The 14,999-nt window shown below is 43.3% G+C and overlaps 1 protein-coding gene across 1 annotated transcript; it reads right to left on the reverse strand.

Moving 5' to 3' along the window:
• Positions 1 to 444: 444 nt before the first annotated feature.
• LOC115194295 (tumor necrosis factor ligand superfamily member 12) lies at positions 445 to 9,214 on the reverse strand. Its single transcript, XM_029753909.1, has 6 exons — positions 8,445 to 9,214; positions 6,718 to 6,799; positions 3,451 to 3,507; positions 3,202 to 3,225; positions 2,033 to 2,163; positions 445 to 1,875 (listed from the first exon to the last, which is right to left on the reverse strand). Exons 1-6 carry the CDS (start codon positions 8,643 to 8,645, stop codon positions 1,609 to 1,611), a joined length of 762 nt encoding a protein of 253 aa, XP_029609769.1. The 5' UTR covers positions 8,646 to 9,214; the 3' UTR covers positions 445 to 1,608.
• Positions 9,215 to 14,999: the final 5,785 nt, after the last annotated feature.

The following is a 14,999-nucleotide window of genomic DNA, read 5'->3' on the forward strand; positions in this document are numbered from 1 at the left end:
ATCGAGCGCTCTCAAACTTCCCATCATTCTGATTACGGTAGTCATTTTGTCACCCTCATCATGGCAAAGACACGGAGAAATGCATATGATGCAGCTTTCAAGTTGAAGGCGATTGATCTGGCTGTTGGAAAAGGAAATAGAGCTGCTGCACGGGAGCTTGGTCTTAATGAGTCGATGATAAGACGTTGGAAACAGCAGCGTGAGGAATTGACTCAGTGCAAAAAGACAACTAAAGCTTACTGCAAATTTTTTTGTTGTTGTTACAAGCCGTGTTTCATTAAAGCCTATTTATTTTTGTTACAAGCCGTGTTTCGTTAAAGCCTATTTATTTTTGTTACAAGCCGTGTTTCGTTAAAGCTTGTGTAAAGTGAATTTGTTTCAATGTACCGGTAGGCACCTGCGGCTTATAGACATGTGCGGCTTATTTATGTTCAAAATAATATATTTTTTTAAATTCAGTGGGTGCGGCTTATATTCAGGTGCGCTTAATAGTCCGGAAATTACGGTAATTTGCTCTTGAGCCAACATGTGCAGCGATTACTGTGGATGCGATCTTTGTGAATTTTGGGGAAAATGTCTTTAAAAGACTCATTGTCGGCTGTTTAGAGTGTTGCTCTATAGCGCGTCTTGGAATGAATCCCGGCCCTAGTGCTTCGATGTACAGTCTGAAACTGACAATCATGTAACATATTGCAATGTGATTCGACAGAACATATTGAATATCTGTATCTAAAATGATATATGATAGGCCTATAATGTTAAGAGATTCAGTTTAAAAGATTGAAACGCATAGTCTTAAAGAGTCTCTAAACTGAGAGAAGTTGGTAAGATCATAGGATAGTTTTTTTTTATACGGTCCTGTGTGTGAAAGACATGTACAACCCAACTGCTGAGATAACATGGGCAAGGATTACAATGGATGAGAGACTCATAGCTCAACGTATCCGTCCAGCTCATTACTCAGAATCCTTCTCATTCAGTAGTCCACCAGCTTAGCGCCTCAGAGAGGTGCATCATGGGTCAGTTCCCTGCTATGTTCAGGCGAAGTCACGGTGAACTAAGAGTCAGGAGGATGAGTTTCACCCCAGAAGAGCACCGTCAACTGATCCAGGCAACATTCCATGAGTTTTCCTTAAAAAAAGCAGGGGTAGAATCGCTAGGAGAGTCTAGAAGTGCATAAGTATCCCTTTATAGTCTTCCTTACAGCTTCTGTCTTTGAAGAAGTATCATACAGAGCAGAGGAGGCTGGTGGGGGGAGCTATAGGAGGACAGGCTCATTGCAATGGCTGGAAGGAAATAAAAGGAACGGTATCAAACATATGGAAACCACGTTCGACTCGGTTCCATTTATTCCATTCCAGCCATTACAATGAGCCAGTCCTCATATAGCTCTTCCCACCAGCCTCCTCTGATACAGAGTGTCTGTAGCGAACATGATCCATAGTTATTCCAATGCTCCAGATCATTGGTCCAGATTTCACAATAAAACAAATGAGGAGTGTCACGTTGGTGTGTCTCATTAATACAGGTCGGAGTAGGACAAAAAGCTTCCTTCAAACATTTTTCCACCCCCTCCTTCCTTCCAATATTTCCATCCTCTCCGGCAACTCAGTTGACCTTGAAGAGGCTGAAGTAGTGCTTCCCCGTGGTGTGGAGGCTGAAGCCGGCGCCTGTGATGGCCTGTAGCTCCGCCCCCTTCTCTAGTCGCAGCAGGCCAGACACCTGGCAGGGTTTGAGAAAGTGGAACTGGTGGGATCCGGATGCAGGCGTAGTCCCATAGCCCTCCATGCACTGCAGCTTCTTCAGCGGCTGGCCGCTCTTCACCACCGCCACTTCCAACTTCACCAGCTGAGACTGATTCTCATTGAACAACACCTGTGGGAGGGATGGAGGGAGAGAGAGAGATGGAGAAGAAGAAGAAGAAGAAGTAGAAGAAAAGAGCAGACCAATCGGGGGTTTGATTGAGCCTGTGTTGTTTGACGGGTAGTTTTGGATGACAGGTGGCACAGGACTATAACTTCCAGAGGCTCACCTGACAGTAGAGAAAGTAGACTCCAGCTCTCTCCACTGTGAAGGTGCCTCTGTCTGTGTTGTACTTAACCGCTTTGCTCATATTCAACTGCTCCGAGTCCGTCCATCCTTTTATCAAGCCATCAGCTCCCACTGAAACACACACATGTTGAGGGGGAGGGACCATTGCACCCATTGACATAAATATAGCAGTATATTATTTTCTCTTTATTTATACTGTAGGTTTGTGTGTGTAGGGTGAATTTTGTACAGTTTGTATCATTGTCATGGGGGCAGTGATCTTACGAATACGAAACCAATTCCAGAAACCCTGAAGACCCTTTTCTATAATAATTGTCATCCTCAAAAGGTTTTGCAGCTGCACCATCGAGAGCATCCTGATGGGTTGCATCACTGCCTGGTATGGCAACTGCTCGGCCTCTGACCGCAAGGCACTACAGAGGGTAGTGCGTACGGCTCAGTACATCACCGGGGCCAAGCTTCCTGCCATCCAGGACCTCTATACCAGGCGGTGTCAGAGGAAGGCCCTAAAAATTGTTAAAGACTCCAGCCACCCTAGTCATAGGCTGTTCTCTCTGCTACCACATGGCAAGCGGTACCGGAGCGCCAAGTCAAAGAGGCTCCTAAACAGCTTCTACCCCCAAGCCATAAGACTCCTGAACAGGTCATCAAATGGCTACCCCCCCTTCTATGCTGCTACTACTCTCTGTTATTATCTATGCATAGTCAATTTAATAACTCTACCTACATGTACATATTACCTCAATACCGGTGCCCCCACACATTGACTCTGTACAGGTACATTTTAGTCATTTAGCAGACACTCTTATCCAGAGCAACTTACAGTAGTGAATGCATACATTTCATAAATTTTTTTGTACTGGCCCCCCATGGGAATCGAACCCTAAACCCTGGCGTTGCACACACCATGCTGAGGTTGCAAACACCATGCTCTAACAACTGAGCCACAGGTACCCCTGTATATAGCCCCGCTATTGTTATTTACTGCTGATCTTTAATTATTTGTTATTCTTATCTGTTACAAAAAAAGCATTTTCTTAAAACTGCGTTGTTAGTTAAGGGCTTGTAAGTAAGCATTTCACTGTAAGGTATTCGGTGCATGTGACAAATAAAATGTGATTTGATTTGATCTACGTTCATAAAGCTTACCTTTCTGAACAGACTCTTTGGTTACTAGCGGAAAGAGAGAGAGGGAAAAGGGTCATTAAGATTTTATAACTGTAATCGTATTTGGTGTCCAATTGAAACCACTTCAACAGATGCTACATTATAACACTGTGGGTGCGTTTGAAATGGCACCCTTAACCTTATATAGCGCACTACTTTTGACCAGGGCCCATAGGGAATAGGGTGCTATTTCGGATGCAACCTTTGATGAGGATCTGCCAAGTCACTTACTCTCAAACTGAGAAGCCACTTTCTTTCCATTTCCACTCTTCCCTTTCCCAGTTCCCCCTTGCAGAGGGAAGGAAGAAAGAATATGAGTTAATACGACAGAAGAAAACAATTCAGAGGGATGTTTTACTTTTTTTGTTCCAAGTAGAGGAGATAAAATCATTGGTCACAGCTGTGGTGTGTGTCGTGGTGACCATAATGTATTAATTTGCGGTTGTTTATCCACCACCTGAATACTCAACCAGCTCTAACAGATGGAGAAGGATTTCATTTCTCTTCTCCTGCTCTGTTCTGATCTGTCATTTTTACTTCATGTTCTCAGTAAGTGTAGTCTACTTTTCTCTCTGTCTGTTCTCACTACTTTCTGTGCCAGCTGGAGTAGAGGAAGACAGAAACATAGAGAACGAGAGAACAGGGTAAGAAAGGGAGGAGAGGGCAAGAGATAGATGGAGGGGGACAAAGAGAGAGAGAGAAAGAAAGAGATCGATGGAGGGAAAGAGAGAGGCACACAGAGGGGGACGATAGAAAGAGAGGCACAAAGAAGGAGAGAGAACGCAAGAGAGAGAGACAGAAGACAGCTGAGGAAGAGTTAGAGAGAGAGGGAAGGGGGATGGAGAGAGAGAGAGGGTGAAAGATAGAGCAAAAGAGAGATAGAGAGAGGTCTTTGGCTGTTCTTTGACCCAAATTAATTGTAACGGCCCTGTCAGGAAAAACAGGCAAGAGCAACAGCCATGGCCACCGTTCAAATAAATACAATAAATACAAATCTATCTTGAAAACTGGGGGATAAGAGGGGGTAAGAGGAAGGGCGAGGGGTAAGACAGGCCTTTTTGTTCTTCAGAGGTTTGTTTTAGCGCCAGTATCAGGCCTGCAGAGAGTGATTCCAGGCCTTAAGCCCATTTCAACTACATTAGACAATACGCAACGTGACGGTCTTATAGAGTTTTAGATCTAAGTTGGTTTAATCCTAACTGTCTAGTTTTAGGACGTCTCATGTCGTCGGCTGGAGTTTCCAAGATTCACATGTCAAATCTTTAGCTAAAGTCTTGAGAATGGAAGGATCCATTTAGCCAATCAGAGAACAGTGCGCTAATGTTCTGTGTTCAGCGAAGCAGCTAGCTAGCTAAACAAACAGAGAGCTAGCTAGCTATTTTGCTGCACATAGCTAGCTTAGCTTGCTGATATTTATCTGACAAGTAACAAAGTGTACCATGTTTTTGGTGCATGTATCTCATGACACTTGTTTGCTACAACACCTTGGTACAACAAGTCTCCAATTTGTTTCATAGTTTTAACAAGTCATTGTAAAGAGGCACGGTTACTGTGGAAATGGTCTCAACTGCATGTCTTGTCTTCTTGATCTGAATGACCTGTCTTTTAATCAGCTGTGGTACAACACAAAATTCTAAATGTATTTTGTCTAGTCTCATGTCGGCTGTTGTATCTGAACTGGACTTTACACTCACTCACTCACTCACTCACTCACTCACTCACTCACTCACAGAAGTTATTCACTATAGGATCAGTTATGTTGGGGGAAAAAACAGCAAACATTGAACACTGGGGGGCTTGGGAATTTAAGCCATTTATCATTTGGCCCATTTGGGGATGATATTTGATATATCATGCTTCTGAACTTATCATACAGTACCAGTCAAAGGTTTGGACACACCTACTCATTCAAGGGTTTTTCTACAATGTAGGAAATAGTAAAAATAACATAAAAATAAAAATGTATTATCCCTTTTTCATTGTATCCAATTGGTAGTTACAGTCTTGTCCCATTGCTGCAACTCCCACACGGACTCGGGAGAGGGGAAGGTCGAGAGCCGTGCATCCTCCAAAACACAACCCAGCCAAGCCACAATGCTCACTTAACCCAGAATCCAGCCGCACCAATGTGTCGGAGGAAACCCCATGCCCCTGGCAAACGTGTCAGCGTGCATTGCACCTGGCCCGCCACAGGAGTCACTAGTGCACGATGGGACAAGAACATCCCTGCCAGCCAAACCCTCCCTTAACCCAGACGACGCTGGTCCAATTGTGCGCCGGGTCTCCCGGTCTCGGCCAGCTGCAACAGAGCCTGGACTCGAACCAAGATCTGTAGTGGCACAGCTAGCACTGCAATGCAGTGCCTTAGACCACTGCGCCACTCAGAAGGCCACAAAAATAATAAAAATAAAGAAAAACCCTTGAATGAGTAGGTGTGTCCAAACTTTTGACTGGTACTGTACATCAACTCTTAAAGTGTCACTCCAGTCTCCTTTTCACAGAATTCAACACCTGATTTACTTAAGAAAAGGCACATCTCAATAGGTGGTCCAGGTAAGTCATGACATAGCACAAGTGGGGGGGGGATCTTTATTGCTCCTCTATTGTTCCTCAAGCAAGGGGGAGGCGGATGACATCACAACTTCCCATCAGACCAACTCCTTGAATGTCCTACTACTTCTTGAAGTTTTCAGTTTTGTCTAAAAAACTGTATTTTGCTCAAAACATATTTTTTTTACCCTTTAGTGTGTGTACTTTACTGCATTTACTATATTATACTGTATTTATACTCAACAGGAAAAGTTCCTAAATCACTGGAGGACGTCTTTAAGTCTTGAGTAGTACTCCTAACAAATTGACCCAAGTTTACTATCGGCCATCCTCAGCATTATTTCATGACACACACTATTTAGAGATGACATGTGCACTACCTAGCCTATATATGACTCCTCAATCATAAAAGAATCGCCAAATCATTGCTGTTGTCAGTCTCGTCAGGAGCAAAATCATTTTAAGTCCCTGAAGCGTGCAACGTTGTCTCCCTCCTCTTGCCAGATGGTTTCTCCAGGTTCTCGTCAGTCCAGAGCAGACCTGTAATTTCTGCATCAGTCATCCAGCTGCCTACTGTTTCCTGTGTCGACTTTTAGCAGCGGGCAGCAAGTGACCACAGGGCCTAACCAAGGTGCCATGCAGAGCCAAGATTCCCCTGGTCTGGTCGCTGTAGTTAAATGCTGCTCCAGCTCCGCAAAAACACAGAGCAGAGCACCATCGATGAGATCTATCTTATCTGTTTGGTTATTGTTGATTACGTATTGCATGTATGATGATGGGGATGCAGAGAAAGAGGCATTGTCTGTAGTAGAGTGTAATTGAGGTGTAGTGCTATTTGGATCCTTTTTTTGCTTCCATGCTCAAACAGTCTCACACACACACACACACACACACACACACATCAGCATGCAGACACGCTAGCACACACGCACACACACAGGCATGTACCATCTCTTTTCACCCTTTGCCCCACCAGCAACTCTCTCTTCTCCATGATGAGTTGGACAATGGCCTTACGCTGAGTGTTCACCTGTTGCACAGAGAGAGCGAGACAGAGGGAGAGAGAGCGAGATAAATAAAGAGAAAGACAGGCAGAGAGCAAGAAATCAAGAAAGCGAAAGAGAGAGAGAGAGAGAATGGAACCGTCAGAGAGACCATTGAGTCTTCAAATTGGCTCCCGCTGCAAATTTACACAGACAAAAGATTTCAGCAAAACCACAAAAACAAATAGTCTTCCAGTATCTGGCAGTATCACGCTGTAACGCCAAGGCTTAGAATAGGTCAACCACTTCCGCCTAAACCGGTTGTGACATCTAATGCGTGTTTTTAGTGCCCGCATTCCTCACATTTCTTAACTCCCTTTCTTAACTTCCCTGCTGAGACTGAGCAGGAAGAAAAAAAAACGCTGTGCTAAAATCTGTCAAGCTAGCAAAGTGAACTCGTACTTTATGAAGTACTGGGGCTTGCCATATATATATATATATATATGCCAAAGAGGAGGAAGTAGGTTTCAATATACAGCTAGTGTGTCTGTGCGTGCAGCCTATGGGGTGGTTTAGATGTACTCAGAGGAGGTCTGCCTGGACTAGAGGTTACATTTATTGGGGACTTGAACTGTCCCAGGCCAGCTCATTGACTGCTTGCAAAAAGCATGAACAGATGGCTGAGTCAGGTCACTGGTAGTACTGTCAGACACACCATGAGTGATATTGAGTGCATAAGTAGACTATTTGAGGATGCACATGCATAATGTATTATTAATAAGGATGCGTTTGGAATGAATGAAAAGATCAGCCACTTGTGTTAAAAGTCCAGTGCAGGGTGCATTACAATGATGTATAGAAATAATTGTACTATGCATTTGAAAGCAATACTTTCACCTGCAGAATTCTTCCACCTGTGGTAGCCTAGCCTACCTGCAATTAGTAGGCTTTACATGTTGCAAATCGCTTAACCACAGTAAGGTCTACTCTGTTTTACGCAGTTAAATGCTTCAGTTCAGTGCAAAGTCAGTTGGCTATAATGCGCGCTCGAGCCAAGAAGTCAAGGGATTCCAGTAAATTGGGCTAAAATTGGAACACAACTGGCAGTAGAACGATTAAACTTGGCAGAGAAACTATAAGCAATAACTCCACGGCTTGAGCACACTTATTTGTACGCAATAAAGCTGCCTCTAGCGCAGTCCCCAGAATGCGCAGGTCACCAGGTCACCGGCTATTTGTGTACAATTTAACGCCACAAAGCTTGGGCGTAGAGGAGGGGGGAATTAAATTGTGGCTTTGCATTTTCCATAGCCCCCACGAGGGTTCCCGTAACCACCGGTCAGCAGAGACAAAGAAGTTGTGTAACAGTCACTTCAACTGCTTCAAATTGTTATTATGGAAATAATAACTTGGAGTAGGCCTACAGAGTGAGAGCGTGCGTAATTTACAATGGCAAGACCAAGACGAATTGATGCACACATGCTACGTTAGCGTTGCTACAAAATCCGAATGTGTAATATACATGTATTACACATGTTGGCCTAACAACACCCGTGACAATATATTCTCCAAACACCGGCTTCTCGGGCATTATCACTTAAATAACCGATGATAGTGTGGAAAGCATGGAATGCACATTTACTTCGTAAAATTGTACAAAAGTATAATAATGACATAGCCATGGCTACTTACTTGCTCCAATCGGTCTTGCAGAGTTTTAACCGACTGGGACAGGTCCAGCGTCTGTCTCCAGGTCCACGCCGTAAATAGTGCGCTGCAGGCGGCGAGCGACAGAGCCACCATGGCCATGAATACCCAGACGAAGCGAAGTTTGCGCACTTTTCTCCTCTGCAGAATTCGATGCATGGTCGTTCCACATTCCCCGGCTATCATTGCAGACTATTCGAAGTGTTCATGTTAACTTCAACTTCACATGTTTCCCTTCTTGGTGAAATCAAATCCAAATGCTCACATTTTCGACAAGGCGCGCAAGTGTTATTGCCCGCAGTAACAAATGAGATCTCAACAGCCCTATTGATAAGTTCAAGTCATGTGAAAGATTAAATCATTCCATGGGTTTCAAATCAACAATTAAATAGCCATTCATGTTGCTTTAATCAATGCATTTAATCAGACGAAATATCGTGGACTGTCTGGCTTGCAGGTCGTATTCAAATGCGCAATGTTGAGTAATATGCAGCCAGGGTGCAACGAAATATGTATTTTACATCCACTAGGATTGCATCCTTCTGCCACTTGATTCGTTGAGTCAACTTCCTTGTCTTCCCCTTGCCTTTGCAGCCTTCCCGGGGGTCATTTCTGGCATAGACCACGTATGATCTTGCACACTTTCTCATGAGCTTTTCTTCTCCAGGAAAGAGATTTCAGTGCAGTGCACCCGTCGTGTGCCAGACGCTCGCACGAATGCAAAGCCTCAGCCCACAACTTGGATGCACTCTCAAAAGCCACTAAGTAACTGTTAAAACATTAGTCACACTATATTTGCTTCATTGCCCAAATCAAAATACCGAGCTGAATCAACTTGTTGCAGGCAGGGAAGAACTGTAGGCTATTAGAATATACCGATGGACTGAACTAATCCAAGTGTCCACAAGGTGGCTCTGTTGTATAGGGCAAGGTGCTACCCGCAGGCTATACGTGACCTGGGGTGTAGTCATTAGTCCAAACCGTTACAAACAGTTGCGTGTTTGCAACGAAAATAAGAGTTTCTATTGGACTAATTCAGGTAGGTCCCTCCCAGTTTCGTTCCGTTTGATTATGTTTCTTTTCTAGTGGTTATACCTCTGGATCGCACTCTCAACCTTCAATGAGTGTTTGTGTGTATCATGGCCAAAAATAGATTGTCTATCAATGGAACTATATATTTAGGTGTAGAGTGCAAGTACCATATACCACAGGGTCTAATGTGAGCAGCCCATTATACCAGTAGATAGGTGTAAATATTTGTGGCTATTCTGTCAAAATAGCCTATTCTACAGAATAACTCTATGTCATTGTGTATTTGATGACAAGGAATATACACTATATGACCAAAAGTAGTTGGACACCTGCTCGTTGAAAATCTCATTCCAAAATCATGGGTATTGATAGGAGTTGGTCCCCCCTTTGCTGCTATAACAGCCTACACTCTTCTGGGAAGGCATTCCACTAGATTTTGGAACATTGCTGCGGGGACTTGCTTCCATTCAGCCACTAGAACATTAGTGAGGTCGGGCACTGATGTTGGGCGATTAGGCCTGGCTCACAGTCTGCGTTCCAATTCATCCCAAAGGTGTTCGATGGGGTTGAGGTCTGGGTTCTGTGCAGGCCAGTCAAGTTTTTCCACACCGATCTTGACAAACCATTTTTGAATTAACCTCACTTTGTGCATGGTGGCATTGTCATGCTGAAACAGAAAAGGGTCCTCCCCAAACAGTCGCTACAAAGTTGGAAGCACAGAATCGTCTAGAATGTAACTGTATGCTGTAGCGTTAAGATTTCCATGCACTGGAACTAAGGGGCCTAGCCCAAACCATGAAAAACAGCCCCAGACCATTATTCCTCCTCCACCAAACTTTACAGTTGGCACTATGCATTAGGGCAAGTATCATTCTCCTGGCATCTGCCAAACCGAGATTCATCCATCGGACTGCCAGATGGTGAAGCGTGATTCATAATTCCAGAGAATGCATTTCCACTGCTCCAGAGTCCAATGGTGGCGAGCTTTACACCACTCCAGCCGACGCTTGGCATTGCTCATGGTAATTTTAGGCTTGTGTGCGGCTGCTTGGCCATGGAAACTGATTTTGTGAAGCTCCCGATGAACAGTTCTGGTGCTTACGTTGCGTCCAGAGACAGTTTGGAACTTGGTAGTCAGTGTTGCAACCGAAGACAGACGATTTTTACGCGCTACATGCTTCAGCACTCGACGGTCCCATTCTGTGAGCTTGTGTGGCCTACCACTTCGCTGCTGAACCGCTGTTGCTCCTAGACGTTTCCCCTTCACCCTAACAGCATGTACAGTTGTCCGGGGCAGCTCTAGCAGAGCAGAACTGACTTGTTGGAAAGTGGGATCGGATCCTATGATGATGCCACGTTGAAAGTCAGTCAGGCCATTCTGTTGCCAATGTTTGTCTATGGAGATTGCATGGCTGTGTGCTCGATTTTATGCACCTGTCAGCAACGGTTGTGGCTGAAATAACCTAATCCACTCATTTCAAGGGGTGTCCACATACTTCTGGATATATATAGTGTATTTATCAATAGCTGGATTTGGGCCATGAGAATATATAGAATGATAAAACCATTTTACAATAAAGTTATTGGCACACCACTTTATTCAATAGTGTGTAACATACACAACAAATATCTTATTTAAGTAGTATGCAATGCAACACTAAGGTTCTTGCGGTGATTTCAAAGTGTAACAGGTTGACAGTTTTACTTAGTGACAAAAGAAGTGGGGACGGACGACTGGATTTTGTTTAAAACGCCAATGTTTTATAGATTTCTTGAATGAAAATATGTTTGATCTTTATTTTTTTGAAATCTAGAGATGAATGGATGATGTGCAATAACACTTAGGTCAACTAAAAATGGCATTCGCTCACAGTTCTGTTAATGTCATTTTCCATCAACAATAAATTACGTTATTCACCATCAACCTAGAAACCAAGCAAAAACAATCAAGCAAAGCAATTCAGTTCAGTGATAAAGCTACAAGTAGATTAAAGATCAATCTTACCTATTATATGAATGTACCAAGATGATCGTCTGGATATGTAACAACTTAGAGAGCTGTCCAGTGTAGAGTAATGATGATGATGTTGTGGACTGGGCTCCAAGCCAGATCCCCAGAAGGCATAATAGCTCAATTTACTATAAAACACTTTGTTCATAAATCACCATTGCAAATTGCAAGCCTTGGTTTGTCGTATTTGCTTAAAGTAGCAGCCTAAGATCCAGAAATGATAAACTAACCTGAACAGGCATTCAATATTGTTGAAGGTGAAACAAGTATCAGTTAAAAAAAAAAAATCACATTGTGCTTCATCAAGAAGACAATTGTACAGTACTTAATCATCATAATCATCATCTGGCTGGTGTTTCAGACAGGTGATTGTTTAGTGTCTTTGGTTCCTGTTTACCAGATTTCTCACATAATATCAACAGCTTAGGCAGGGAGAAGTGCTACGGGGTCACAGGTAAACATTACTGTACACACAAGTAATGTCAAAACACTGGTCGGGGCCTTGTTGGTTCATCGACAACCATTTTACATTGCATTGGCCTCGTTCCAATACTTAGGAAATGTATCCTGTCTTCCTCATTTCCTTGAAGGTAATCACTGATCTGACGAGGACGATGCAAAGAAATCTCACATTTTCTCAATCCTATTCGATTATATTAGATCAGTTCAGGGAAGAAGGAGGAAAGGTACATTTTCAACTATTGGAGCGGGAACTTTGAGTTGGTTCTTTATTCCTGCACGTGTTCCAGGTTGACCTCAGTATTGCAGAGGGTAGGTGTCCCCCTGGCCTAGCTGTTCCAGTTGTTCCCCTCAGAGCTCATGTAGTGGTACCCCATGTCTGCTAACATGTCAAAACACCCCTGGTTAAAGTAGAAATCCAGAGATGGTTTATTCCAGTCCAGCACAGTAACGTTGAGCTGGGTGCAGCTGGCGGCCAGGCCCAACTACAGTACATGGGTAGGGGTGTGTGTGTGTGTGTGTGTGTGTGTGTGTGTGCGCGTGCGAAGGAAAAGAGGAGAGAGAGAAAAAGGTCAAAGAAAGTCCCTTGAAGAGGAAATGCTAATAAAAAAAGGATAAAATAAACAGACAGGTTTGCACATAAATAATCACAGACATGTACACACTCAGCTAGACATAGCAGAGCATACAGCGCCTTGCAAAAGTATTCATCCCCTTTGCGTTTTTCCTATTTTGTTGCATTACAACCTGTAATTTAAATGTATTTCTATTTGGATTTAATGTAATGGACATACACAAAATAGTTTAAATTGGTGAAGTGAAATGGAAAAAATAACTTATTTCAAAAAAGTATTAAAAAAAAAGGAAAACTGGCGAGTGCATATGTATTCACCCCCTTCGCTATGAAACCCCTAACTAAGATCTGGTGCAAACAATTACCTTCAGAAGTCACATAATTAGTTAAATAAAGTCAACCTGTGAGCAAACTAAGTGTCACATGAGCTCAGTATATATACACACACCTGTTCTGAAAGGCCCCAGAGTCTGCAACACCACTAAGCAAAGGGCACCGCCAAGCAAGCGACACCATGAAGACCAAGGAGCTCTCCAAACAGGTCAGGGACAAAGTTGTGGAGAAGTACAAATCAGGGTTGGGTTATAAAAAAAATATCCAAAACTTTGAACATCCCACGGACCACCATTTAAATCCATTATTTAAATGGAAAGAATATGGCATCACAATAAACCTGCCAAGAGAGGGCCGCCCACCAAAACTCATGGACCAGGCAAGGAGGGCATTAATCAGACAGGCAACACAGAGACCAAAGATAACCCTGAAGGAGCTGCAAAGCTCCAGAGCGGAGATTGGAGTATCTGTCCATAGGACCACTTTAAGCCGTACACTCCACAGAGCTAGGCTTTACGGAAGAGTGGCCAGAAAAAAGCCAATGCTTAAAGAAAAAAATAAGCAAACACGTTTGGTGTTTGCCAAAAGGCATGTGTGAGACTCCCCAAACATATGGAAGAAGGTACTCTGGTCAGATGAGACTAAAATTGAGCTTTTTGGCCATCAAGGAAAACGCTATTTCTGGTGCAAACCCAACACATCTCATCACCATGAGAACATCATCCCCACAGTGAAGTATGGTGGTGGCAGCATCATGCTATGGGGATGTTTTTCATCGGCAGGGACTGGAAAAAGGGTCAGAATTGAAGGAATGATGGATGACACTAAACACAAGGAAATTCTTGAGGGGAAACCTGTTTCAGTCTTCCAGAGATTTGAGACTGGGATGGAGGTTCACCTTCCAGCAGGACAATGACCCTAAGCATACCGCTAAAGCAACACTCGAATGGTTTAAGGGGAAACATTTGTCTTGGAATGGTCTAGTCAAAGCCCAGACCTCAATCCAATTGAGAATCTGTGGTATGACTTAAAGATTGCTGTACACCAGCGGAACCCATCCAACTTGAAGGAGCTGTAGCAGTTTTGCCTTGAAGAATGGGCAAAAATCCCAGTGGCTAGATGTGCCAAGCTTATAGAGACATGCCCCAAGAGACTTGCAGCTGTAATTGCTGCAAAAGGTGTCTCTCCAAAGTATTGACTTTGGGGGTGAATAGTTATGCACGCTCAAGTTCTGTTTTTTTGTCTTATTTCTTGTTTGTTTCACAAAAAATATTTTGCATCTTCAAAGTGGTAGGCATGTTGTGTAAATCAAATGATACAAACCCCCCTAAAATCCATTTTAATTCAAGGTTGTAAGGCAACAAAATAGGAAAAATGTCAAGGGGGGTGAATACTTTCACAAGCCACTGTACATGAATGACAACAATAATGCACCTGTAGCATGAGAAGAAAACTGGCTTTAGCGGTGTCAATACATCAAAAGAACAGAAACATACTTTCATGACAAATGCAACACCAGGACAGCATCACTTACCTGAGCTACTTTGCTCATGAGTGCCTTCCTGATACCTTTACCTGTGACACGAAAACAGACAGGCCAGCATCCCGGAGTCGCCTCTTCACTGTTGACGTTGAGACTGGTGTTTTGCGGGTACTATTTAATGAAGTTGCCAGTTGAGGACTTGTGAGGCATCTATTTCTCAAACTAGACACTCTAAAGTTCTTGTACTCTTGCTCAGTTGTGCACCGGGGCCTCCCACTTCTCTTTTTATTCTGGTTAGAGCCAGTTTGCGCTGTTCTGTGAAGGGAGTAGTACACAGCGTTGTACGAGATCTTCAGTTTCTTGGCAATTTCTCACATGGAATAGCCTTCATTTCTCAGAACAAGAATAGACTGACGAGTTTCAGAAGAAAGGTCTTTGTTTCTGGCCATTTTGAGCCTGTAATCCAACCCACAAATGCTGATGCTCCAGATACTCAACTAGTCTAAAGAAGGACAGTTTTATTGCATCTTTAATCAGGACAACAGTTTATAAGCTGTGCTAACATAATTGCAAAAGGGTGTTCTAATGATCAATTAGCCTTTTAAAATGATAAACTTGGATTAGCTAACACAACGTGCCATTGGAACA

This window comes from Salmo trutta, chromosome 5, assembly GCF_901001165.1.
Source record: "Salmo trutta chromosome 5, fSalTru1.1, whole genome shotgun sequence".
NCBI classification, from domain to species: domain Eukaryota; kingdom Metazoa; phylum Chordata; class Actinopteri; order Salmoniformes; family Salmonidae; genus Salmo; species Salmo trutta.

Coding starts and splice junctions, on each gene's coding strand:
- LOC115194295 (XM_029753909.1), bottom strand. CDS start 8,645: ATGATAGCCGGGGAATGTGGAACGACCATGCATCGAATTCTGCAGAGG. Junction 2,164..3,201: donor CAAAGAGTCTGTTCAGAAAG/GTAAGCTTTATG, acceptor TGTGTGTTTCAG/TGGGAGCTGATGGCTTGATA. Junction 1,876..2,032: donor TCTACTTTCTCTACTGTCAG/GTGAGCCTCTGG, acceptor TCCCTCCCACAG/GTGTTGTTCAATGAGAATCA.